We start from the raw sequence: 27,396 nt of genomic DNA on the forward strand, positions 1-27,396 counted from the left end.
GATTGCAATCCAACAGAACACAGTGGGGGTGTGGGTGATACGATCACGTCCATATGGACCAAAATATCAGAGGAATATTTCCAGCACCTTGTAGAAAGTATGCCATGAAGAATAAAAGCAGTTCTAAAGGCAAAAGGGGGTCCAACCTGGTGCTAGCGATATGTACCTAATAAAGGGATCAGTGAGTGTATAAATAATACTGTATAACAACCAGATTGTGATACTCCTCATGTATACACAAGACATCTTCAGATCAGATGGACTCCTAACATATTCCTCCAATGGTAGACTTCAATGCATACATTGTAAATGCACCCATCGCCTGCTCGGAGATAGGTCTTCCAGGGAAGCTTGAATAATGTAACTGTACATATGTACAGTTGTGGTGTCCCGGCACCGGATTGCATCCGTTGCCTTGTGGTGGGGTCCCCAAAGTCAGAGTCCCTAGGTTTAGGTGGGGTCCTCATCCTTATGTAGCCCCTTGTCACCCCTTTTGTAATTAAAATCATTTAAATCTAAAATATATATTTATATAGGACGTGTACTTACCTGGTTGGCGTCGCAGGACCTGCGGGTCACGTGATGTGTTCCAAAGATTCTATGGTTTGTAGTTCAAGGACCTTTGGAGGAAGTCAGGTGTTTACCCATCATGTAACGGTGACTGACAGCCGACTTGGACCAATCCAAAACGGCCTTGCCCCTGCCCATATAAGGGAGCGCCGGCCATTACTCACTCTCTTGTTCCTGGGCTGCCAAGCAAGCAGCATCTCTTTTTCCTCGTGGGCTGTTGATGGAGGAGGATCTTAGTTAGGCCCAAGCCTTGCGGCGACGGCTGATCTTTACAAAACCGTGAGTGTATCAATCCCTAAGCGCACTGCATGATCACCGGACCTTATCTAACCCCTAAATCTGGACGGATCTTCGCAATTAACCCTAAATTCAGAGACTTATAACAAAAGTCAAGGTCCGCAACAACTGTCAGTCACTGAAGTGTATAGAGACTGTATTGATGAGACTGTTACTGTTCATTGGATGTTCCGCAAGTCTTTGAGTAAAGTTTATCCAAGTTCAAGTTCAACTACATTGTGGACCTTCAGTCCTTTTATGCATGCACCTATCGTTACTGGGAAGGGTTGCGATAGGCCGGAGAATTACCTCAGCATCCTAGCCCTTAGCCTGGCGTCACGAACAATAGAGTTAACTTAACCCCTGATATACTGAAGCAAACCCCTCATTACACTACCCCAGACACACTTCCATCCCATTTTTATTTTTACCTATTGACAAGCGGTACGTGACTATTGTCTGTAGTGTAGAAACTCTGGGTTGCAACCACTTAGCCATGTGACATGTCAAAGAATATTACCCCCATCAGCAACCCACTCATCTTTCCTGTAGCTACCACAGCTTTAAAAATATCCCCCCCAGACAAGCATTTTGAGATGGTAACTTTAAAGGTTATACAGTATTTTGAATATAGAACATTGATTGATGACCTGTTTTTATGAAGCAATTATTTGTATACTGCCATCAAATGTGTCTTTACTGAAGGAAGTATTATTGCCAGAAAAAGGTTTTGACAACCAAATTTTCATCCACCACTATCCCTCTTCTATTCCGTCTTGGTAAGCAGGTAATTCCAGGTAACCACCATACTACTACATTTAGGGATGGTGCAGGTGAAGGAACTATGGCAGCTGCAGCTAAAGGCTAGCATCCTGCATCTTTAACCCTATCAGTTAATCCCACAGATGGCACAGTCAATAGTCCCCCTGGGGCCTGAGTTTTTCAAAATCAAGCTCACTTTGTCATTACCCCTGCGTCCACCATGTACAGCTTCCTATTCTATGGAAATAATGTTTTTTTGTGCAAAAATAACATAAAAAATAAAGTGTATAATATATATGTACAGTAATATATTATACACTATGTACAGGAATATATTATATACGATCAAACACTTATCCCCTATCCTGAGAATGGCCACAGATGGCCTTTAATGCTGGGTTTGGTTTAGCCAGACTTATCAAAGGCCCTAGATTCCATAGTTCCTAGTTCTTTATTATATTCAAACAATATATTTATTATATGTAATATATATTGTTAAGTGTGACATCTCTCTGTGACAATGCTGGCAAACTGTATTGAGGGCTAGACAAACAGGGCTTGCTGGATTCAGTACATCACACCAACAGGAATAAGTGTTTATAGAGAGAAATGAAAAGATCAGCTATTTTTAGAATCCTTTCAAAAACAGTGATGACCTCACATAAAAATATATTTTAAATTTTACATAAAAAACAGAGGGGATGCAGACTTGTTTAATTTGGAAACCTATTTTAGTGACAGCTGGAATCTGCCTAGTCTCCATGGAAAACATCACAATGTACTCTTCGAAATAAAAATCTAAAGATACATTTCCTTGTAAAACACTGCATTTAGGATGTTGAAAATTGGTTGCCAGTGATGCAAGTACCAAATTCTTGAGCTTGCTTCATACTGGCTAATGCCAGATATCGCTGATCTGTCCGGCATTAACCCTTTAGATGCCACAATCAAAGTTCATTGACATATCAAAAATGCTGAAAACGATCTGCGGTAGCGAGTTCCCAATCTGCTGAAAGGACAGATGGAGGTTCATTACCTTTGTCCGTCCTGTGCTTCAATAATGCATCAGTGCTCCAATAATTCAGCCCTAGGAGCCTGTAGTAATGGCAAGCTGATAACACTGATCAGTGCTGTGCTATAGGCTCTTATAGCATAGCATTGATCAGTGTCTAAAAGTAAAAAATTACATCTGTGTGTCTCGAGCGGTTACAAAACTACAACTCCCAGCATGCCCTACAGCCCTTGGCTGTCTGAACACGATAAATGTTTAAAAAAATCCCCTCCCCTTAAATAAAAGTTTAAATCACCATCTTCTCTCTCTTTTTAAAATAAAATAAAGTTAACAAAAATAAACATATTTGGTAACAACCGCATGGATTAAAGGGGTTATCCAGGAAATAACGAGTGTAATGCGAGTGTAAAAAATGAAGATTGTGAATTTTCTCCTTCACTTTGCTGCTATTCGTGTGAAACACCTAAAGGGTTAAAACGCTGACTGAATGTCATTTTGAATACTTTGGGGGGGGGTTTTATAATGGGGCCATTTATGGGGTATTTCTAATATGAAGACCCTTCAAATCCTTTTCAAACCTGAACTGGTCACTGAAAAATATCGAGTTTGAAAATTTTGTGAAAAATCGGAAAATTGCTGCTGAACTTTGAAGCCCTCTGGTGTCTTTCAAAAGTAAAAACTCGTCAATTTTATGATGCAAACATAAAGTAGACATATTGCATATGTGAACCAAAAAAAATGTATTCGTAATATCCATTTTCCTTACAAGCAGAAAGCTTCAAAGTTAGAAAAATGCAAAATTTTCAAATTTTTCTTAAAATTTACGGATTTTTCACCAAGAAAGAATGCAAGTATCGACAAAAATTTACCATTATGATAAAGTAGAATATGTCACGAAAAAACTGTCTCGGAATCAGAATGATAACTAAAAGCATCCCAGAGTTATTAATGTTTAAAGTGACAGTGGTTAGATGTGCAAAAAACGCTCCGGTCCTTAAGGCCAAAATGGGCTTGGTCCTGAAGGGGTTAATGTCCGAATGATTAAAATAAAATGTTAAATTGCCAGAATTGCTGATTTTTGTTCACTTAATGTAGCAGAAAAAAAGAAATTATCCAAAAAGTCCCATCAAAATAAACAGTACTGATAAAAAATACAGATCAAGGCACAATAAATTAGCCCCTATACAACCCCATATATGAAAAAATAAGAACGTTATAGGGATGGAAGAAAACATTTTAAGCATACTGATTTTTTATTTTTTTTTAGATAAAAGGGGGAGATTTATCAAAACGTGCTGAGGAAAAAATGGAGTAGTTGCCCATAACAACCAGATAGGTGTGTACCCCTATAGTGTGTCCTGGAGTCAGTGTATGGTGAGTGGCAGTGCTGTAGCTGCAAGCTTGGCCAGTACCTTCTATAGCCACCCCGCATCCCTTTTAAGTACATGAGTAACTAAAAAAACTCTGATAAAACAATTTTACAAAAACTATATTTAAAAAAAGTGGGCAGGGCAATGCATTTTCGGTTTTCGGCCAAGCACAGCCTAAATTTTCAGTTTTGGCCCATCCCTAGTTGAGATCTGGAGACTGGCTAGGCTACTCCAGGACGTGAAATACTTCTTAGAAGCCACTCCTTAGTTGCCCGGGCAGTGTGTTTGGGATCATCATCATGCTGAAAGACCCAGCCACGTTTTATCTTCAATGCCCTTGCTGATGACAGGAGGTTTTCACTCAAAAACTCATGATACATGGCCCCATTCATTATTTCCTTTACACGGATCAGTCGTCCTGGTCCCTTTGCTGAAAAACAGCCCCAACAGCATGATCTTTCCACCCCCATGCTTCACAGTAGGTATGGTGTTCTTTGGATGCAACTTAGCATTCTTTCTCCTCCAAACACAAAGAGTTGAGTTTTTACCAAAAAGTTTTACTTTAGTTTCATCTGACCATATGACGTTCTCCCAATACTCTTCTGAATCATCATCCAAATGCTCTATAGCAAACTGGCCCGGACATGTACTGGCTTAAGCAGGGGGACACATCTGGCAATGCATGATTTGAGTCTCTGGCGGTGTAGTGTGTTACTGATGGTAGCCTTTGTTACTTTGGTCCCAGCTCTCTGCAGGTCATTCACTAGGTCCCCCCCATGTGGTTCTGGGATTTTTACTCACCGTTCTTGTGATATTTCTGACACCACGGGGTGAGATCTTGCATGGAGCCACAGATCGAGGGAGATTATCAGTGGTCTTGTATGTCTTCCATTTTCTAATAGTTGCTCCCAAAGTTGATTTATTCACACCAAGCTGCTTGCCTATTGCAGATTCAGTGTTTCCAGCCTGGTACAGGTCTACAATTGTGTTTCTGGTGTCCTTTGACAGCTCTTTCGTCTTGGCCATAGTGGAGTTGGTAGTATGACTGTTTGAGGTTGTGGAAAGGTGTATTTTATACTGATAAGTTCAAACAGGTGCCATTAATACAGGTAATGAGTGGAGGACAGAGGAGACTCTTGAAGTTGTTACAGGTCTGTGAGAGCCAGAAAATCTTGCTTGTTTGTGGGTGACCAGATAATTATTTTCCAAAGCCTTGTAGGAATGCTAAACCGGTTGTCACTATTGCAACATAGTGACAACCTGTTTAGTCAGAGTGTATAGCGAAAAGAATGTCTCTTGTTCTAGAGGGGCCAGAATGACCTGCATTATATGGACGCTATGTATAACCACATTATTGACCATATTTTGCTATCTTTTAAAATCAGGGTGATCAGAGACAACAACAGGAAAGGGGGGGGGGGAGAGACTTGGGTGAGGATTATGACAAATATGAAAAAAAATACTCTTGTACATTTACATTCTGTAAATTTTAATTTGCAAATATATTCATATGCACAAATAAGACAAAAAAAATGTCAGGGCCTCTTTAGGAATCCTCTATATCTTAGACAGAACCGATAACAATACAAAACAATGCCAGGTATTCTTGTAGTCCACAACCGACAATGGTCAGTAACCAAAATGGGTGGTACCAGTGGTTTTTTATATAAATTTTTTATAGGAGGAAAAAAAAAAAAAAACTTAAAACGTGAATAGTTGTTACAATTCATCAAAATTTACATCCAGTTTAAACAGTAAATAGATTCACATTCTTAGGCAAAACATAACATTTTGCAGTTTTTTTTTCTACAGGATTAATTTATGAAACAAATGCCCAAACTGCATTTTATGTTGCATTATTAAGAAGACCCTGTTAATAAATGCTACAAGCCCTGTTAACACACAAAAACTCTGGTATTAGGCTTGAGTAAGATCATTTTTTTTTGTAGCAAACCTATTTTGCATAACCTGTAGTGCTGGAATTATACCAGTTGCAAAGACAAACCGTGTTCTCATTAGTGCAAACATTTATAAGAAAAAAAAAAAAAAGGAAAAAATAAAACATTATGGTAAAAACGTATAAAAAAAAAATCTTTAGTCTGTCGTAATATTTCTCACTAGCTGAAATAACATCTAGAAGAAAATATTTTATCACTTTTCCCATAAAGTTCCAAAAAAATAAATCTCTAAAAAGTACTGGCTTTAAATATCACATAGTGATAAACATAATGTGCTATATACATTTATAAGAAGGAATCACAGGGAAGTCATTATACACTTTAATTGGAAATCCAGTTGGCGTTAATAGAGCTGTATGACATATTTTATCTCTTAAATGAAGTAGTTAAGGTAAGGACACTGTAGAGAAAGAAGCTGGTCATAAACAAACAGTAAATAAAAAGGTCGATGATGCAGCTGGCAGGTTGCCTGGCATTCTTCATCTTGTTTGGAACGGCTTATTGTACTGTCTGCAGGCAGCAAAAAAAAAAAAACCAGACACCTAAGGAGGAAACAACAGCATATGGCAGCACAGCAAACTCAGCTATGCTCTCGAGAAGTGGACATCTGAACAGAAAGAGGTGCATGGCAGGAGCCTTTTCTTTGTGTTACATAGAAATATGTATTCAATGTACTCAATACGGTGCGTAAATGTGAAATATACTGTATGGAAATACAGACGTTTGACATAATTTCTTAATCTATAATTCCACCTATAAAAAAAAATTCCACCTATAAAAGGAACCTGTGATCACATTCATTCTACCTAAACCATGGGCTGTCCCCAGTGGCTTCTCGCCAGCCTAGATTAATAGATCTGTTCTTGTTTGGTCATTCAGAGAGATCTATCGATCAAGGTCGGTGGGACAAGCAGGAGCCACAAGGGTTGACCTAAATAACTTGTGGCATAGGTAGTATGAAAATGATCAAGGATTCCCCTTAAGACAAAAATCAAAAGGTGGTTAGTATGTGAAAATAAAACATATGTTGTAAAACTTAAAATGTCTTTAGGAAAAGATTAAAAGTAAAATTGCTCTCTCTATAGCGTAAGCAACTATTAACATTATCTATCCTACTTATTATCTAAGGAGGGGAGAGTGTGAGTGTATGTGTGTGTGTTGGGGGTGACTGTGCTGTCAGACCAAATTTTATCAGTGCTCCCAGGACTGTTTACGGGAAGATTCTTCAATCCTTATTATGATGATAGATGGAATATGGTTATGTATCTTCCGATACACAAGACTGTATGACAAAGAGACCTATCACAACCCAACTTTTCATTCTAGAGCAAAAAACTGAAGATAAAGAATGGTTGCTATGGTCAACAAGTCTAGCTTAGATGGATAAATGAGGCCTGATGTCCTTATACTTCTTGCTCAAATTCTCCGGTTTACAGGCAAGCACCACAAAAAACTGAAGACTGAACTGGAGTTAGTGTAGATATGTGACTGTGCTTATATTCGGTAGGTAACAGTCTCACGTCTATCACCCAAAGATTTTTGTAAGTTTAAGACGTTATGAACACACTTGTTATTCTACTCTTATGTTCCAATTACTGGATCTTAATCTTACGTCATATAGAAATCAATAGAAGACAATATTGTGGTAATCCTTTTCATTTTTACAAAATAAATATTTTATTTGCCTCAAAATAAAGAAAAAAATTTATGGATGTTAAAAAACACACAAAAAGTAAAAAAAAAAAAAAATCAGGTGTTTCATCACCTTCACTCACTACCACATATTAAACTTCCAGCAGAGGCAGGGCATGGTTTGTGTCACACTTTGATTTTTCTTTAGAAAAACAAACCGTCCAGTACTAAATGTAACTAGGATGGAGAAAGAATATTAAGATATACTGATAATGGATTGTGTTGCATTGCTCTTGTTAGAAGTCATTTATCACTGTTCAAGCACAATCACACACGTAAGTAGAAAAAAAAATAACCTAACAGAACAGAACTGGCAAGCATGATCTACCCCACCTACAACAGTTTCGTTTGGCAGAAAATATATGAACAAAATATTTTATGATTTTAGTGAATTAGCTTTGTAATAGAATTAATGTAAATTATTTTAGTATTTAAGATTACCTATATTGTTATACTCCGTTACATTTTAATAGACTACTGTCAATTCAGCCTACCCCAGAATTATAAGCAACCGGTTGCATTGTGATGAAGACATACCTCACTTTAAGTGCCTTTCGTTATCTGGGCTAATGCAAGCATATCCTATTCCCTTTTTGGAGATTTTATTTCCTGATTATCATTTCCCTTTTTTTTATTTTTTTTATACATTATCAACTACTTTGCCAAAAAGCAAAAACACTTTCCTAACTTCACCTAGGCTTCTCAGACACTTGCTGGATGCAAAGCTCATAGCCCCTTTTGTTCCATTCACGTCCAGTATTAGAAACTAACATTTGGTCAAAAGTGTCCGGTTCCTTTTGTCACGTTTTTGATGTCTTAAGACCTTGCTTCTCCATGATATTCCACAACTTGCGAAGGTTAGATTGAGTAATGCCATCATCCGGCTTGAACTGAAGAGCTCGGAGGTAGTTGGCTTCTGCTTCTTCTAATTTACCATTGAGATGAAGAATGGCACCCAAATTCATCAAGGCAGCAGGATACTGGAAAAGGAAAACTAAAATTAGACATCTATGTCCCAGGCAAAAAAAGTGAGTTTTGTATTTACAGCCAACAGTATTAACATATAAAACAGTCATAACGTTCCATAGCTATTTAGGTTATAAAAAATAAATAAAAATACACGTCCATAAAATGTAACCTTTTTAGATCAATTATAAATCACTCATTGCTAAAGTATTTATAACCCTAATGCTTATGCCAGGGACATTGGTCATTCTCCAAGGCTATAGAATGACCTACACCAACAGTAAAGAACTCTGTCATGTATTGATGTTTGTATCACCATTTCTTCATATGTAGAGAATGGTCCTTTGTACAGTTCTTGGAATTAATAAATCACAACCCTGTTCTTAAGTATATGTTGTGTCTCAGAAATGTATTATTATAGCATACTGTTTAGAGTATTTGCCAACCAGTGGCAGCTGGTTTCCCATCTGTTGACTCTATTTGTGGTTTCTCAGCTCTAGACTCTATTTGAACTAGTGGAGTCATAGCCTTACCAGGACCTGGCTCTGGAGTAAAAAGCCATATAGCTTGAAATTAACACCAGGCTAAAAGTTAAATCACTTGTTTATATCTATAGCAGACCTTTTCTCTTTAGTATTCAATGCAACTCAATACTAACTGTTACATCTTGAAGTGTCACACAAACTACATGAGGATGGAAGGTTGAGGATCTCTGCTGCACAGTATACTGTGCCAGACTGGGTCGAATATTGTATCACAATGGATATGAAATATGAATTAGTTCCTGTTGTGTCCTTAGACACTCATTGGTATTTATAATGCATAGAAGTCTCCCCTGCTGAAATCCAGTATGAAAAGGGTGAAAAGGAAACCATGATTTTGGATGCAAAAAAAACAGAAAGATCTTCATAAGCCAGTCTATAACACAAACACACCAACTGTGCACTCAGCTACTTTTATCAGAATTAGAGCAAAGTTAAAGGCAGATAAGTCTACTGATAACATAATAAAATCCACTTCTTTGTAGTGCCCAAGTTCGGCATTCTCTATGCTTTATTCTCACGTATCGCATTGACATGTACCATGTGGCACTTCCGGCTCTTGTGACAGTTATACAGGATACTTGAGGCTTTTAATATAAGATCCCTATAAAAAATAAATTAGCATTTCCTCTAAGTAATTTATAAGGCTAGAGACGCCTTTGATTCACAGTAAAAATGGAGGCATTGCCATTACTCACAAAGCAATGTTAACTTTTCTCAATGTTTTTCAACAGTTCAGTGTCAGCCTTGCCCTAACCATAGTATTTTATATAATTTCTTACTAAAAGGGATATCTCAAGATCAAAAGCTATCCCAACAATTAGGATACTTAGCTGATCCTGGGAAAAATTGTCCCCCAAATGGATAGAGCACCGTGTCCATGCATGACAACACTATTTACTCTCTATGGCACTTCCGAAAAATACAAAGAGAATGAAAAGCGTGTTGGCCTCTAAGGATAGGAGAAAACTTTTGATTTTAGGAAAAACCCTTTACTGAGCATATGCAAATATACAGGAATCTTGTCTGGATGAAGATAGCATTATAGGCTAGGGCTCTACTGGGACCTATTGTAATGAAACTTTCCAATTTTAACTTTCAAGCTACAGCTACAAGCCAGAGAAATACTTTGAGTTACTTGCATTCTAGTGGATCACAGTGTCAAATTGTTAAAACTAAAAGGTAAGCCACAAAAGATGCTATGATGCCCCAGTCTCAATTTCTTATGAAATACACAACAAAAATACCTACTACTGTATCTACTGTATGCAGGCATGGGAGAGTGTAGATTACTCATGGATATTTAACTCCAAGATCTATTTTGGGATGAATTTGTTTTCATTGCGCCAGTACTAGAGATGAGCAAATTTTAGAAAAATTTGATTTGGCCGATTTACTGAATTTAAAAAATAAAATCGATTCGATCTGAATAAATTCTCAGCAAATTTTTATAAGCAATGTATTTTAATAATGTGTTTAATAAAGTGTGTGTTTCACTTTTTTCTCTCAATTTTTCTAAAAATATATTAGGTAGTACTGATAGACAGATCGCCCCGGGTGTCACTCCTGACACCCGCTGCGATTGTCCTGTATAATGTATAGATGCGGGCAGCTTTCTCACATCTAAATAGGACTATTGCATTGTGTTTCAGGAGTGATACCTACTGTGATCTGTCCTTAACTGCAAGTACTACTGCTCCTAACATGGAGCAGACTCTGCTCCATGCTAGTAGCTGTAGTACCTGCATTAATAGACAGATCGCAGTGACTGTCACTTCTGACTAGAAAAAAAGGGATATATATATATATATATATATATATATATATATATATATATAGGTTTATATTACCCTCTTTTCAAGATGGAGAGTACCACATCCACAATTGGCGAGACTTACTCTGAAAACAGTCCCGTATTCCTCAATATATAGCTAAATTCTACATAGTTCTGCTTGTCCTATAGGCAGTTATTACGTTCATCCACTGCAGGGCTGTACAAATAATAGATTGTTTTAGTACTTAAAATGCATCTTAATAATCTCCCTCCTTCATGTATCCCATACAGGTATTAGGGCATTACGTGCATACCAAATACCTGCTGTGTTTCACTGCTTGTTAAGTCTTGTTAAGATCTCCCAGTGTACAACTTCCTGACACTCCGGACTCCCGTACTAGACAATTTACCTACTCATGTCATGCTAGACGCACCAAAATACAGCAGAAGGAACGGACTTAACAAGCAGTGAAACACAGCAGGTATTTGGTATGCGAGTAACTGAGGGGCAAGCTGTGTAGCTAGTTGGAGCTAGATAGGTCTTAAGTTCCTCACTTTACGTTTCTTCTTTTCCTTCCGCTCCCTCCTCCGTTATTCTGCATAGTAACAGTTTTGATACAGCTCAAAGGTGAGCCGGAGTTCACCCTATCAGATGAGGGTGTTAGTTCCTGGGTTTTGTATCCCCTCCCACTGAGTTTTTATAGGTGCAGGGCACCCCCCCCCCCCTCCCTTCACTCTGCCTCATGAACCAGAGTTTTGGCCCTCCCTCCCCTTTTTTTATTGTTTTATTGTTTATGTGTTTTTAAGTTACAGCTGGCGGTAAGAAAATAGAAGAGGTTTCAACCTGGGGTAGACCTGTACACTAGAGGGTGTGGCAGCACCTCTCAGTGTTGAACAGAAGCCAATCGTGCCTTGTTTACTGTTATTTTTTTATTTATAAATGAAGCTGTGGCCTACCCTCACTCACATAAAAAGTTAATATTCTTATGTCGTTATTCAATTATTTAATTTTGGGGAAGGGAAAACATACATGGTCAGGTATAAGGTATTGGGGTCTCGACATTCTGCCCTAACACCTGTTTGGGATAAATGAAGGAGATAAATTTCAAGTACTAAAATTATCTATTATTTGTACAGCCTTGCAGTGGATGAACAAAATAACTGCCTATAGGACAAGCAGAACTATGTATAATTTATATACTGAGGAATACGGGACTGTTTTCAGAGTAAGTCTCGCCAATTGTGGATGTGGTACTCTCCATCTTGAAAAGAGGGCGATATAAACCTCCATATATATATCCCTTCTTTTTCTAGTGGACTACAGTGTATCTTTTTTTCCTGGCATCCATCTTGTATGAACTTTTCACCAGAATCACAGTAAGTGCCATTAATACAATAAATTTTCATCCTCCATAGAGGCGATACACAATTTATACGTTATATCTTTTTAACCCCTTTCGGTGGAACTACAGGGATCCACCTTGTTTTATCAAGGCAGCTTGAATAGATATCAACTGTGCCGGTGTTATATTTATATTATTTTTCAATTATAAAAAATATATTATTTTTACATTTAAATGGCCCCTTTTCTACATTTTTATTATTGTTGGCTACATTTTTAGGTCCCTGCCTGTCCACATAAGTTGATTCCTGTTTAAAAATTAACATTAACTTTTTTTCCCGTCTTTCAATTTTCGGGAGCGGGCAGGGACAAGAAAATTCAGCAAATGAATGAGGAGTGCATTTGATCATTTTTCTTCTAGCTTTCGTTCTAAATCATAATTTTTTTTATTTTCACTTTACTTTTTTAGCCCCAATTTTAATATTGTTCATGTAAATTTTTAAACAGGGAACAATTTATGTGGGCGGGCAGGGACGTAAAAATGTAGCCGACAATAATAAAAATGTAGAAAGGGGCCATTTAAATGTAAAAATAATATATTTTTTTGAATACATTTTTTTTTATTAGCAAAGTATTTTAATAGTGTTTAATAAAGTGTGTGTTTCAAATTTTTTCTCATTTTTTTTTACATTCTCTAGGTAGTACTACTACTCCCAGCATGGAAAAGACTGTTCCATCATGGGAGCTGTAGTACCTGTACTAATAGACAGATCACAGCAGGTGTCAATCCTGACAGCCCGATGAGATTGTCCTTTCTATTGCAGAGATGGAGCGGCTTTCTCCTGCGCACGCATCTCTGCACTATACTCTGCTGGCCAGTGATGTGAAAAGAATTTACATCACTTATTCATATTTCCCGCAGAGAGCTGCGATTGGCCAGATGGTTCCAGCCACTCACAGCTCTCTGTGGGAAATATGAATAATAGGTATATATAGAGCATATACTCACACTACAGTGGGACCAGAGAAGAGCGGGCTGCTGCCCACATCTATACATTATACAGGAGGATCGCATCAGGTGTCAGAAGTGACACTCGCTGCGATCTGTCTATTAATGCAGGTACTACAGCTCCCAGCATGTAGCAGAGTGTGCTCCATGTTGGGAGCAGTAGTACCTGCAGTTGAGGACAAATCACAGCAAGTGTCACTCCTAACACCCGATGCTATCGTCCTATCTATTGCAGAGATGCGAGCACAGGAGAAAGCCGTTCGCATCTATACTTTATACAGGACGATTGCAGGGGTGTTGCTACTGAAGAAATTTGTTATTTCGAATTGAGTCAAAGTCCGAATTCGGTCCGAATCCAATTTTTCATGAAATTCGGAATGAATTCGACTTCGTCTGATTCGATTCGCTCATCTCTAGCCAGTACAAGAACCATTTTTGGTAGCAAAAGAAATCTCGGCACTGCACGGCGCAAATTTAATAACCAGATGTGTAAATAAAACACTACGGAATGATTCACAAGATTTCTTTTGCTATCATAGACTTTTCCTATCTACGAGAACCACGTAATACAAAATGCAGACCCTTCTACAAATCACAAGAACCATTTATGAGCTTTCTCTAAAATGTTAAAAAGTTCAAACCAAATTCCACCAAAAATTTTGCATACGTGAAAGTTGTGTTCATCTTTATGGTTACCATGACTTTTCCTTTCACAGTGTAAACCGGCAATTACTGGTATAAACTGGATTTAGCACATCAAAGTAAACAGCAGTCTTTCATAGAGCAATATTTACATGCAATTTAAGTTACTTTACAGTAAAATGAACTAATTTATATCTTGTCATGGCCTGCAGCCATTGTCCTACAATAAAATGTTCAAAGAACTAGCTAATGCTCTGAAATTCCCATCTTTAATTTGATCTGAAACTAACAGCAACCATGGGAGTTCACTGGGAGGCTATTAACATCATAAGGCATAAATATATTTAACTGAACTTTTATTTTCATTTGGAGTACATCAACACTGCCCAAAGCAAAAAAGAGAACGAAAAAAACAATGAAAGTTCTGCCACCAACATCTAGGGGCCATAGTCTCAAACGTGCCTGAAAAAAAACAAGAACTTAAAGGCCATCTGCGGCCAAAAACAACTGCAGGATAGGGAATTAGTGTTTGATCGTGGGGGGTCTGAACGCTGGGACCCCCCACGATCTCCTGCACGGGGCCACGGCTCCTGCATTTCATACAAGGTGTCTTGTATGAAATGCAGGTAGAATTGTGCTCCTCCATTGTTTGGATTCCAAAAACATCTAAACTGTGTGAAAGAAGGATATCCACAATCACTTAAGGAAACAGAAAGCAAAGTGACTTTTCTTACATGAATAACATAGGAAATCCCAAGGCAGACATTTGTGGCATTTAGTAAAGTTTATAAAATCACGACATATTTCTTTAATTTTCGATCAATTCAGCAATGCAGTTAGGGTAGATTTCTGCAATTACGGCTAATCTTCAGTGACATTTACCTCTTCAGTGGTCATGCTCGTAGGCTCATTGTGCACCCTAATTTCTGTTTACATAAAGGCAATCTGTGTAAATGTCTGTAAACTGATCGCACACAACCCTAACACAGTGATTGCACCAGAGGAAGTTCTCCTATACATGAGAGCCTTTCAATTACACTACCGATTCCCTGTGGGATTGTTTGGTCAAATTAACCATATTCCGACATCATGTAAATTGGTTTTCTTATTACAAAGAGAATACGGCCTAATTGCTAAAGAATGTAAATGGATACATGATGTGTATGTGTACTATATACAAACATAGTACATACATATACACACAGAAGAACACAATATCCCCACTGACATAATCTGTATCTAGTAAATATTGATACTTATATATTACTATTATGTCTTGCAAGGTCACAGTCATCACGCATGTATTAGTAGCCACAGACACAGATCTTCTCATATATCATCTAGCTATATAACTATACACAGTCAACAGTCACCAAGCCTGATATGATCATTTTCACAGCTACCCATGATGTGATTAATTATCACAAAGTAAACTGTTCACACCTTAGTTTAATATAATTTAGTAAAATACAGGGGTTGGACAAAATAACTAGTACACCTCTATTTTTACAAAGTTAAAGGGGTTGTCCAGCTAAAACTAAGTTATCCACTCTCAGTGAGGCGCACGTGTTGTAGACAGGACATGCTCCATTGCCGATGCTGCCAAAGAAATGAATGGAGCGCATGTCGTCTACCAAGTACACTCCTCACGGAGAGAGTTGGGGTCCAGTTCCGGAGATTGTGGGAGGTCCCAGTGGCCTAAAATATGGGCGTGTCTTTTAACGTATTACCCCCCTCTTCCCCAGGTAACGTGTGGCGCAGTCCAGATTCTCCCCCCGATCTCGTGCAGCACAGTGTAGTCCAGGCCCTCTGTTACTGGTCAACTGTCACTCCTTTCAGCAGTGCCGAGCACTGGGAGGAGGTGACTTAATCCTTACACGGCTTACCATTATGGCTAATGTTGGACATCACTGACCCATGTGGTGTCCGGCAATAACCCTTTAGACGCCACGATCAAAGTTGATTGCGGCGTCTAAAATGCCAAAAACCATCTGCGGTAGCTCAGTGGAGCTGATCAGGACACCCACGGGGTCCCAATCAGCTGAGAGGACGGGCGGAGGTTCCCTACCTTCATCCGCCTGTGTGATCGGCGCTCCAATAATGCCGGCCTTAGCAGCCTGTGGTAATGGAGCGCCGATAATACTGAGCTATAGCATAGCATTGATCAGTGTCCAGAAGAAAAAAAACAACATATCTGTGTGCCTCCAGCTGCTACAAAACTACAACTCCCAGCATTCCCTACAGCCATTGACTGTCTGGGCATGCTGGGAGTTGTAGTTTTGCAACAACTGGAGGCACACTGTGGAAAACACTGCCCTATGGGGACAAACATATTGTTAAAATAAAAAAGCCCCTTCCCCTTTATAAAAGTTTCAATCCCCCCCCCCCCTTTCAAATAAAATAAAGTTAACAAAAATAAACATATTTGGTAACGTCACGTGCATAAATGTCCAAACAATTAAAATATAACGTTAATGAAACCGCATGGTCAATGGCATAAATGTAAAAAAAAAAAATACCAACGGCCAGAATTGCGGATTCTTGTTCACTTAAATAATGAAAAAAGTTCCCATCAAAATAAAAATGGTACAGATCAAAAATACAGATCACAAAAAAAAATACCGTGCATAAAATTAGCCCCTATACAACCCCATATATGGGAAATATAAGAAAGTTATAGAGGTCAGAAGAGAACATTTTAAGCATACTGAACTATTTTTACTTTTTTTTTAAAGATATAAAGGGGAGATTTATTGGAGTGTGCTGAGGAAAAATGGAGGAGCAGTTGCACATATCAGATAGGCGTGCACCCTATAGTGTGTCCTGGAGTCAGTGTGGCAGTGCCCAGCCATTAACTTCTATAGCCACCCCGTATGTGTCATCTTCAAGTACGGTATATCAGTAACTTAAAAATTCTGATAATATCGTTTTACAAAACTATATTGAAAAAAGTGGGTGGGGCAATGCATTTTCAATTTTGGTTTTCGGCCAAGCACAGCCTAAATTTTCGGCTTCTGACCAAAATTTCCCTTTCTATGCACCCCTAATAAATACATTCAATATTGGCATTGTTCAAAGTTGCACTAAAGTACATGTATCTTTTACCCACCATTATTCTATTCAGATGTGGCAGTCATTTTTGAAGTGACAGCCGGAAAGTGTTACTATATTGGTTGTCACTTTTATTATTACTTTCTGAGAAGCTAACTCAAAACTGTCATTTTATTGATAGCACATGCTGACAGTAGATGAGAAGTTTTTGAGGAGCTAATTCATAAATGACATCCCGTATGGCTAAACTTCCTGTTGTCATAAAAAAAAAAAAAATGTATGTATATATATATATATATATATATATATATATATATATATTTAAACATTTTTTTTATAATAATAATATATACACACACACACACACACAGTCATGGCCGTAAATGTTGGCACCCCTGATATTTCTCAGGAAAATTAAGTATTTCTCACAGATAAGGATTGCAGTAACACATGTTTTGCTACACACATGTTTATTCCCTTTGTATGTATTGGAACTAAACCAAAAAAAGGAAGGAAAAAAAGCAAATTGGACAAAATGTCACACCAAACTCCAAAAATGGGCTGGACAAAATTATTGGCACCCTTGACTTAATATTTGGTTGCACACCCTTTGGAAAAAATAACTGAAATCAGTGGCTTCCTATAACCGTCAATAAGCTTCTTACACCTCTCAGCCGGAATGTTGGACCACTCTTCCTTTGCAAACTGCTCCAGGTATGTCTTATTGGAAGGGCGCCTTTTCCCAACAGCAATTTTAAGATCTCTCCACAGGTGTTCAATGGGACATTTTCCCAAAAGGATTTTTGGCTTACTCAAGTTCATTTTGGCAAAATATGGTCTTGCTTTTTTATGTCTGTGTCAGCAGTGGGGTCCTCCTGGGTCTCCTGCCATAGCGTTTCATTTAATTTAAATGTTGACATATAGTTTGCGCTGACACTGATGCTCCCTGAGCCTGCAGGACAGCTTGAATATCTTTGGAACTTGTTTGGGGCTGCTTATCCACCATCGGGAATATCCTGCATTGACACCTTTTTAGCAATATTTCTCTTCCGTCCACGCCCAGGGAGATTATCTACAGTGCAATGGATTGCAAACTTCTAGATAATATTGCGAACTGTGGACAAAGGCAAATCTAGATGGAGCATCTAGAGGAGCATCACATGCTTTAACAATCTTATGTATCCACAATTTTATAAGGGTGCCAATAATTTGGTCCAGCCCATTTTTGGAGTTTGGTGTGAATATTATGTCCAATTTGCTTATTTTCCTCCCTTTTATGGTTTAGTTCCAATACACACAAAGGGTATAAACATGTGTGTAGCAAAACATGTTACTGCAATCCTTTTCTGTGAGAAATACTTCATTTTCTTGAAAAATTTCAGGGGTACCAACATTTACGGCCATGACTGTGTATATATTTATTTATTTATTATCTACTAATAATTTATCAGCTGAAAGAGGTCCAAAACAAAAAACAAAATTTCCCTATAATAAGCAATACAAATATAATCAAAAATAGTAAATTCCCCATAGGGGATTCAGACTAAATACTAAGCTGGGAAATCCCCCTTCGTATGTACACTAATTTGGCACCATTATCAAAAAATCTCCCTGCAAATTAGGAAATACAGACCGGAGTGCTTATTTCATGCTGTGAAAATGGTAAATGGCATGAAACCTTATAATTAACACATAAGCATGTGCTAACCCGCTCTTAATTTAAATGGGCTCACAAAGAGGATAGGGGCAAGGTGCCTGATCCTGTTATACCACAAATCGCTTACAGAGGAATCTAGCAGCTGTTACGCAAAAGCCATTAACATCGCTATACAGCTATTTATACTGCTATATAAATGAGAGATCTTTTGCTGTTTATGCTTTTAAGAGTGTGTGACTACTTCACTTGTACTTTAATGGAATATATTAGCACATAAGTGGTCTCTCCAAATAATAAAAGTAACTTTGAATAATACTCAATTAAAAGTACTCCAGTAACTACAAGACAAAAAAAAGGGTACATACCCCCCAAAACATATTTACTGGACATTACATCCAGGGATAACTGACATAAATTACAACAAAAAATTGTCTTATACCATTAGTTGTACAAGCCCTTTTCTGATCCTTTTGATTCTTAAATATAATGATGATCACTAGTGTTCAAGCACTGGGCAACGTTTTTATTAATAGAAAGTTGCTCTATGCCAATCCCCTGCTGTGTCAGTGGGACATAACATGTCACGTCATGCAGGGAATATTTCCTGCAGCCACTTTCCATTCCTACTTGATGATCTGCACTAAGCGATGAACCCCCAACTGAGAAAGGGTCCCTACTATGAGTGAGGTGCAGGGTGTAGCAATGTCAAAAACAATAAAGCAAACTGCAGAAGTTAGCGAGCAGGTCAGAACACAATGGGTTAAACAGACACAGACTAAGTAATCAGAAAACACAGAGAATGAACAGACAGACAAAGAGATATCAGAGAGGCCAAGTCCAGATACCAAGGGTAAACCAGAAAAGGTAAAAAAAACAGGAAGACAGCAAGGAATATAAGCAGACAAGCAGAGTCAGGCAAGCCAAGGTCAAAACCAGGAGGACTACAAAGTACAGAACGACAAGGAAAGATTAGTCAAAAGCTATTCAGATAAACAAAATAAACAGAGACAAATGGACTACAAAGGTGCGGTGGGTTTTTTGCGCCGCTGACTCGGAACAGGCAGGATGCCTGATGAAGCCGCACATGTGCGGTGAAATGCGTTGCATTTTAATAAACCTTTTATACTCACCTGATGTGCCTGTTCCGAGTCAGCGTCGCAAAAGACCCACCACACCTTTGAAGTCCATTTGTCTCTATCTACTTGGTTGGGAGGCTGCAGACTGGGCTCTAACAATCCTTACACGCTGTCCATTGTTGTGTGTGAGCTCAAACAACCACCTGGGGTAAGAGGCTTTAAAAAGAATCCTTCTACCAATACCTACCCAGTCGGTTTTACAGAGCGCTCTTTTTTAAATATTTAAGAAAAAAATAAACAGGTAGGAACAAACACTGGTGAAAGACGTGTGAGCTAATATCAACAACAAAACCTGGAGGCTGAGCAGGCATTTAAAAATCCTGTGTGTACACCGGGAAGTGTAAATATACAAAGGCAAAATCTTGCTATTCGAACAATTTATATCAGTATGTGCACAGAAGCATAGGACCTATTGTGTACTCCTACACAATTATTAATTACAAAAAGAGGGATGGAGTCACTTATTTCAATATAAAAATATACATATTTTATTGGTATATATTAAAATGACAAAGAGGCATAAAATATATATCAAGAGAAAAAGAAATTCCACTGGGTGAGAATAAATGAGCATCACTCCAGACCAGACCCACATGACAATAAAGAAAGAAATTACAAGGTAAGTATTCCCCATGTGCATACACTATATATGGTTGAGGGCAGAAAAATCGACCATTCGATTTGCGTCGCTCCAGCAGACCTCCACATAATATTCTGCATATTGATTTTGGTATGTATGTACTCCCAATTGTTTCTACCATGGATTGAATGGGCGATTTTTCCACCCTCAACCATATATAGTGTATGCACATGGGGAATACTTACCTTGTCATTTCTTTCTTTATTGTGATGTGGGTCTGGTCTGGAGTGATGCTCATTTATTCTCACCCAGTGGAATATCCTTTTCCCTTGATATGTATTTTATGCCTCTGTCGTTTTTAATGTACACCAATAAAATGTATATTTTTATATTGAAATAAGTAACTCCATATCTCTTTGTTGTAATTATTAATACACCGGGAAGTGTGTACGCTATACGCCCACTGATCTAACCAACCAAATCACTGTGTGACGAGCGTCCCTGTGACTTGATTGGATGCAGCCATCGCAACTAGAGACACAGCCAAGTGACGGAGGAGGCAACAATGGAATAGAGATGGGTGAGTTCATTACATTATCTGACAGTGCAAAGACACCTTCCACTATTGCACACTATGACCCCAGAAGTGTCTCTTCTCTGCCATCACAGCGAGGAGCCACTGCACTATAGTTTTTCCCAAAGGTGCCACTGTACACGAAAATCTACACTTTCCCTCATCTTTACCCCCAAATTAATCCACATAAGTATGAGGCAATGCATTGAGAAAGGAGATGATTATAAGAGCATCACCAAGGTAAAGCAGAGAAATATATCAGGGAGGGGGTACCCTTTATGGGGCAATAACTCTAATATACCCTAGGCAAGAAGAGGTAGATACCCCCAAGGACATTTGCAAAGTGAGTTTTTGGCTCCCTGACCATAATTTTTTTGGACTGGATGATTACCCAGAAAAAGGCATGTATGGTTGATATGGTTATCTTTTTCATTGTTGTAAATACTGTCTCATATAAATCATGTCAATTAGCCCTGGGTGAAATGTCCAATAGATATGTTGGGGGGGGGGGGGGCATGTACCTCATTTTTCACTTTTGTTTTTATACATCTGCTGAATACTGGATAATTTACAACTGAGCATTATTAAAAGTCATGTTTTGTTATTTGGCAACACTACTTTTATGGTTATATATTTATTCCTTACCATTATGTTAGCATCTGTAGACTATTCTGTAAATATACTATCCCTAGAATCAATGCACCTTTGGGCTTGGGAACGCCCTGAGTGCACCAGGAGTCTTATTTACATATTAGTATATTTATAGGGAATTGTGGCACCTAAACAAAATAAGGTAAATACCATTGTGATCAGTCACCCAGATTCCTGCAACAGGCAGTACCAGCAGGTTAGTGTGTGTGATACTGCTGTCAGTTACACTTTGACAGTACAGGCAAGAAAAAAATGGCAGCTGTTAATACACTGTACAGGAGATGTCAACATGCCCCTTTTCTGTTATCACTTCCTGGTTTGCAACTAAGGGTTGTAGAACAACCAAAAAGGAGTAGAGTGTAGGCAAGGAAGGTGTAGAGCAGGAAGTCTGGACGAGGACCCTCTAGCCAACAGCTGCACAGCTGAAAGTAATATCTGAGAAGGGGTGTCCTTTTGGCAACAATTCTTGTACAACTCAGTAAGGCTGGGTTCACACCACGTTTTCTTAAATACGGCTCCCGTATACGGTTGGGAGGAGGGGGGGCGGTGCTTAATCGCGGCGCCCGCACTCAGCCGTATTCGGGAACCGTATTTAATGCAAGTCTATGAGCCGACCGGAGTGAACCGCAGCCTCCGGTCGGCTTCGTTTTCGGCCGTATGCGGTTTCCCGACTGCAGGCAAAAACGTGGTCGACCACGTTTTTGCCTGCGGTCGGGAAACCGCATACGGCCGAAAACGAAGCCGACCGGAGGCTGCGGTTCACTCCGGTCAGCTCATAGACTTGCATTAAATATGGTTCCCGAATACGGCTGAGTGCGGGCGCCGCAATGAAGCCCTGCCCCCCTCCTCCCAACCGTATACGGGAACCGTATTTAAGAAAACGTGGTGTGAACCCAGCCTAACACGCAACCACTTTGTGCTGTTCTCTGGTGTTAAAGATTATAATATACAGAGAATCTTGGAAACTTGTGTGGTGTCCCGGTACCGCATCCTATGCGGTCCCTTTATGTGTATGGGTCCCCATAGCCAGAGTCCCTAGGACGTAGGGGTCCATGTTGTATAGTCTACCCCTTGTCACCTCTATTCCATCTAGTAAACCAGTAACTTATGCAAGGTTTATGTAAATATAGTTATATAGATGTAAATGAATGGTTAATTACCTGCGCGTAGCGTACCAGGACCTGCGGGTCACGTGACTAGGTGAACTCTATGGTATTTCTGCTTGAGGACCTGTGGAGGTCCCTATGACGTATGCAATCCCATCATTCTGTGTACGAGTGAATGACAGGTATTCGGACCAATCAGATTAACCCCGCCCCTGCCCATATAAGGGAGCGGCGGCAATTATTCTCTCTATTGTTCCTGGGCTGTCAACCGAGAAGGACCTGCGCAGCTATTCTCGCAGTGAGTTAGGCCTGAGCCTTGTGGCGATGGCTGATCAATGCTAAATCGATAGTGTATCAATCCCCAGACATTCTGCAGCATCACCGGACCTAATCTAACCCCTAAATCCGGACGGATCTGCAATAACTACCCTAAATTCAGAGACTTTCTAAATACCTCAAGGTCCGCAACAACTGTCAGTCACTAAGCCATATAAGGACTGTTATATTAGACTGTTACTGTGCCTTGGATGTACCGTAAGCACTTAAGTAAAGTTGTTCAAGTTCAAGTTAAATTTCCTTGTGGACCTTCAGTCATTTCATGCACCTATCGTTACTGGGAAGGGCGGCGATAGGCCGGAGAATTACCTCAGCATACTAGCCCTCAGCCTGGCGTCATGAACTATAGGGTTAACATTAACCCCTCATATACCAATACAACATCCCCACTACTATACACCCCCCAAGGGCTACCACACTTGCATTAGAGGAATTAGAATAACAATCGAAAGGGGTTGTCCAGTTTATTTTTATTATTTTTATTTGGTTATTGATGGAACAGAAAATCATATAGTTGTCTAAGGCTAGGTTCCCACTGCCGTTGTGCTCCAACCAGTTCAGGTCTTTTTTTTTTTGCCGAACGAACCCTGAACAGGTCTGAGCACAACTGACACTGCCGAGTCCTGATAGATTCTATTCACTTGAATGTGGTCTGTCAGGTGTCCAGTATTTTAGGTGAGTTGAGCGGAAAAAAAAAATATTGGACATGCTGTATTTTTTTCTTTGCTTAATTCCCATCCTTTCCATGGGGACTGAACGACCAAACTCCCTTTAGTAAAGCACAGCAGCTGTATGAGCATAGCCTAAGATGCATATATAACATATTTTCTTACATAGATTTCTTACATTAAGGCAGTAGCTCGTTTCTGCATAGTACAATGGTATAGCCCACCGATTAATCTTGTGTAATATGCACACGTTCTATATTTACACTGACAGATGATGCCTATATATATGGGTATTCTTTCCTTCTGGAGCGATCTCTGGCTTGACATTAAATTCACAATAAGTTCCTAAAACTCTGTAACTATATATATAATTAATGTTCTTCATATGTTCTATAGATACTTTCTCTCTCTAGTGTTGTGTGGCTTGGCAGATTTTCCGCATATAGTGACTTTCTCTTGTCAATAAAAAAAATTCAACAAATGTCTGCCACTACGTAATGGAAAATACTTTTAGAACAGTGTGATGTTGATGAATATCATGAACCACAGGAAGCGAGCTGTGTTAAGACCGGGTCAGACAGGCCTTGCAGGTAGCACTATTTATTCAAGATGCAGACACGCAAGTGCCATCTATCTAAAGATGGGGACTTGGCCTCGTGGATTTTGTGAGCTTTTGTTTCATATGCTTAAGGCCAGACTTCAAAGACTCATCTTATTGTGACTTCATATCCAGATGTGGGAGATACTTAAAAGTGATTTTAGTCAAAGATTATGCATTTCATTTACAGTTTCCCATCACACCTCAAATATATTAGAAAAAAAAACAAAACCCAGATGGTTGGGTAGTAACTTCACAAGCACGCTAAGGAAATATTCTTGTTACAAAGCAATATATATATATATATATATATATATATATATATATATATACATACTGTTCAACAAAAATAAAGGGAACACTAAGATAACACATCCTAGAGTTGAATGAATGAACTAATCGTATGAAATACTTTTGTCTTTACATAGCTGAATGTGCTGACAGCAAAATCACACACAAATTATCAATGGAAATCAAGTTTATCAACCCGTGGAGGTCTGGATATGGAGTCACACTCAAAATCAAAGTGGAAAACCACACTACAGGCTGATCCAACTTTGATGTATTGTCCTTAAAACAAGTCAAAATGAGGCTCAGTAGTGTGTGTGGCTTCCACATGCCCATATGACCTCCCTACAATGCCTGGGCATGCTCCTGATGAGGTGGCAGGCCAGTCCATAGCATCAATGCCTTCCTCTTGCAGGAACTGCTGACACACTCCAGCCACATGAGGTCTAGCATTGTCTTGCATTAGGAGGAACCCAGCACAAGCATATGGTCTCACAAGGGGTCTGAGGATCTCATCTCGGTACCTAATGGCAGTCAGGCTACCTCTAGCAAGCACATGGAGGGCTGTGCGGCCCCCCCAAAAAATGCCACCCCACACCATAACTGACCCACCGCCAAATCATGCTGGAGGATGATGCATGCTGCAGAATGTTCTCCAGGGCATCTCCAGACTCTGTCACGTCTGTCACATGTGCTCAGTGTGAACCTTCTTTCATCTGTGAAGAGCACAACCCCTACTTGTGGATGTCGGGCTCTCTTACCACCCTCATGGAGTCTGTTTCTGACCGTTTGAGTGGACACATGCACATTTGTGGCCTGCTGGAGGTCATTTTGCAGGGCTCTGGCAGTGCTCCTCCTTGCACAAAGGTGGAGGTAGTGGTCCTGCTGCTGGTTTGTTGCCCTCCAACGGCCTCCGCCATGTCTCCTGATGTACTGGCCTGTCCCCTGGTAGCGCCTCCATGCTCTGGACACTATGCTGACAGACACAGCAAACCTTCTTGCCACAGCTCCCAATGATGTGCCATCCTGGTTGAGCTGCACTACCTGAGCCGCTTGTGTGGGTTGTAGACTCCGTCTCATACTACCACTAGAGTGAAAGCACAGCCGGCATTCAAAAGTGACCAAAACATCAGTCAGGAAGCATAGGAACTGATAAGAGGTCTGTGGTCACCACCTGCAGAACCACTCCTTTATTGGGGGTGTCTTGCTTATTGCCTATAATTTCCACCTGTTTTCTGTTCCATTTGCACAACAGCATGTGAAATTGATTGTCAATCAGTGTTGCTTCCTGAGTGTGATTGACTTGGAGTTAGAACCACAATCTAATATAGCAGGGAAGCCATGGAAATGTACTTATCCTATGGCTTCCTTGTCAGTCCATCTGCAGACAAAACTGTTTTAGAATAATCTGCCACAGTATAGGCCATCGTAAACTGCAGTCTGTATTCTTGTGACAGCTGTGCAGTGAAACTTTGTCTCTATTATCAGCATTGCGCTTGTACAAAATGATTCTAGATATGTATTGTTAGTAATATTCTATGTGAAATTACCTCATGTGTATAGGGAAAATGTCAGCAGATTTTATGTCTCTGAACTGCCAACCACCTGCCATTATCATCGGTGTGTAAGTTTCATAATGGGTGCTTATATGTATGTAGTAGCTGCATTATGTATGAGAAGTAGTTTAAGGGTCTATTCACACGTACAGTATTCTGCGCAGATTTGATGCACAGGATTTCATGCTGTGTTCAATCATTCAGTTTACATTGAAATCTGCAGCAGAAAATCCTGCACATCAAATCTGTGCAGAATACTGTACATGTGAATAGGCCATAAAGGAGTATTCCATTATCACGCTATCCTAGTGATCAGAACTCTTGCGATCTCGAGAATGGGGACCAAAGTCTTACCTCAGAATGAAGTGGCAAGTCGCGCATGCACGTCATCACTCTATTGTCTATGAAGCTGCCAGAGATACAGTTCTAGGCTCTCTTAGGCAGCTCCATAGACATTGAATGGTGCGGTGATGTGCATGCATGACTTGCTACTCCACTCCAAGGCGAGACTTCGATTCCTGTTTTTGAGACTGTGGGAGGTCCAAGTAGCTAGACCCCTGTAATCTGACACACATCACCTATGCTGAGGATAGGGGATAAGTGTTTAAAGTTGGAATATAATGTGCTGGATGTAAACACATTCAGTCTGGCTTTACTGCCATCCACTGAGCATAGTATATGTCATTTAAGTACTCTTCTTACAGTCCAGAAGCTTCTGGCACATACACAGATTCTGAAAAGAATCAAAAAGTACACACAGCTTTACAGTGCAAGCGCTGGAAACCACCAGCCTATCAAATGAGGGCTTGAGGTGATGTATTAAAGGGGTTCACTCCTACAACCATCTGTCACTCATGTACACTCCTCTACACCCCCAACACCCCTGTTAGCCATGTACACCCCTCTGTCACCCCCTACACCCCCTGTCACCCATGTACACCCCTCTGTCAACCCCTACACACCCCTGTCATCCATGTAGACTATTCTACAACCATCTGTCACCCATGTACACCCCTCAACACCCCTCTGTCACCCATGTACACTCTTCTACAACCGTATGTCACCCATGTACACCCCTCACCCATGTGCACTCATCTACACCCCTGTCACCCATGTACACCATTGTACACCCCTCTGTCACCCATGTACACTATTCTACTATTCTACACCCCTCTGTCACTCATATACACTATCCTACACCTCTCTGTCACCCATGTACACTCCTCTACATCCCTCTGTCACCCATGTACACTCCTCTATACCCCTCTGTCACCCATGTA

The 27,396-nt window shown here is 39.6% G+C and overlaps 1 protein-coding gene across 3 annotated transcripts in view; it reads right to left on the bottom strand.

Moving 5' to 3' along the window:
* Window positions 1-5,462: 5,462 nt before the first annotated feature.
* TMTC2 (transmembrane O-mannosyltransferase targeting cadherins 2) overlaps window positions 5,463-27,396 on the bottom strand; it is a 310,935-nt gene continuing 289,001 nt past the window's right edge. For all 3 annotated transcript variants that reach the window (XM_056574417.1, XM_056574419.1, XM_056574416.1), the window contains one exon: window positions 5,463-8,620. In XM_056574417.1, the coding sequence (XP_056430392.1) occupies window positions 8,441-8,620 (180 nt within the window). In that variant the 3' untranslated portion in view covers window positions 5,463-8,440. The remainder of the gene's footprint in view (window positions 8,621-27,396) is intronic.

Source organism: Hyla sarda, chromosome 4 (genome assembly GCF_029499605.1).
Source record: "Hyla sarda isolate aHylSar1 chromosome 4, aHylSar1.hap1, whole genome shotgun sequence".
Taxonomy (NCBI): domain Eukaryota; kingdom Metazoa; phylum Chordata; class Amphibia; order Anura; family Hylidae; genus Hyla; species Hyla sarda.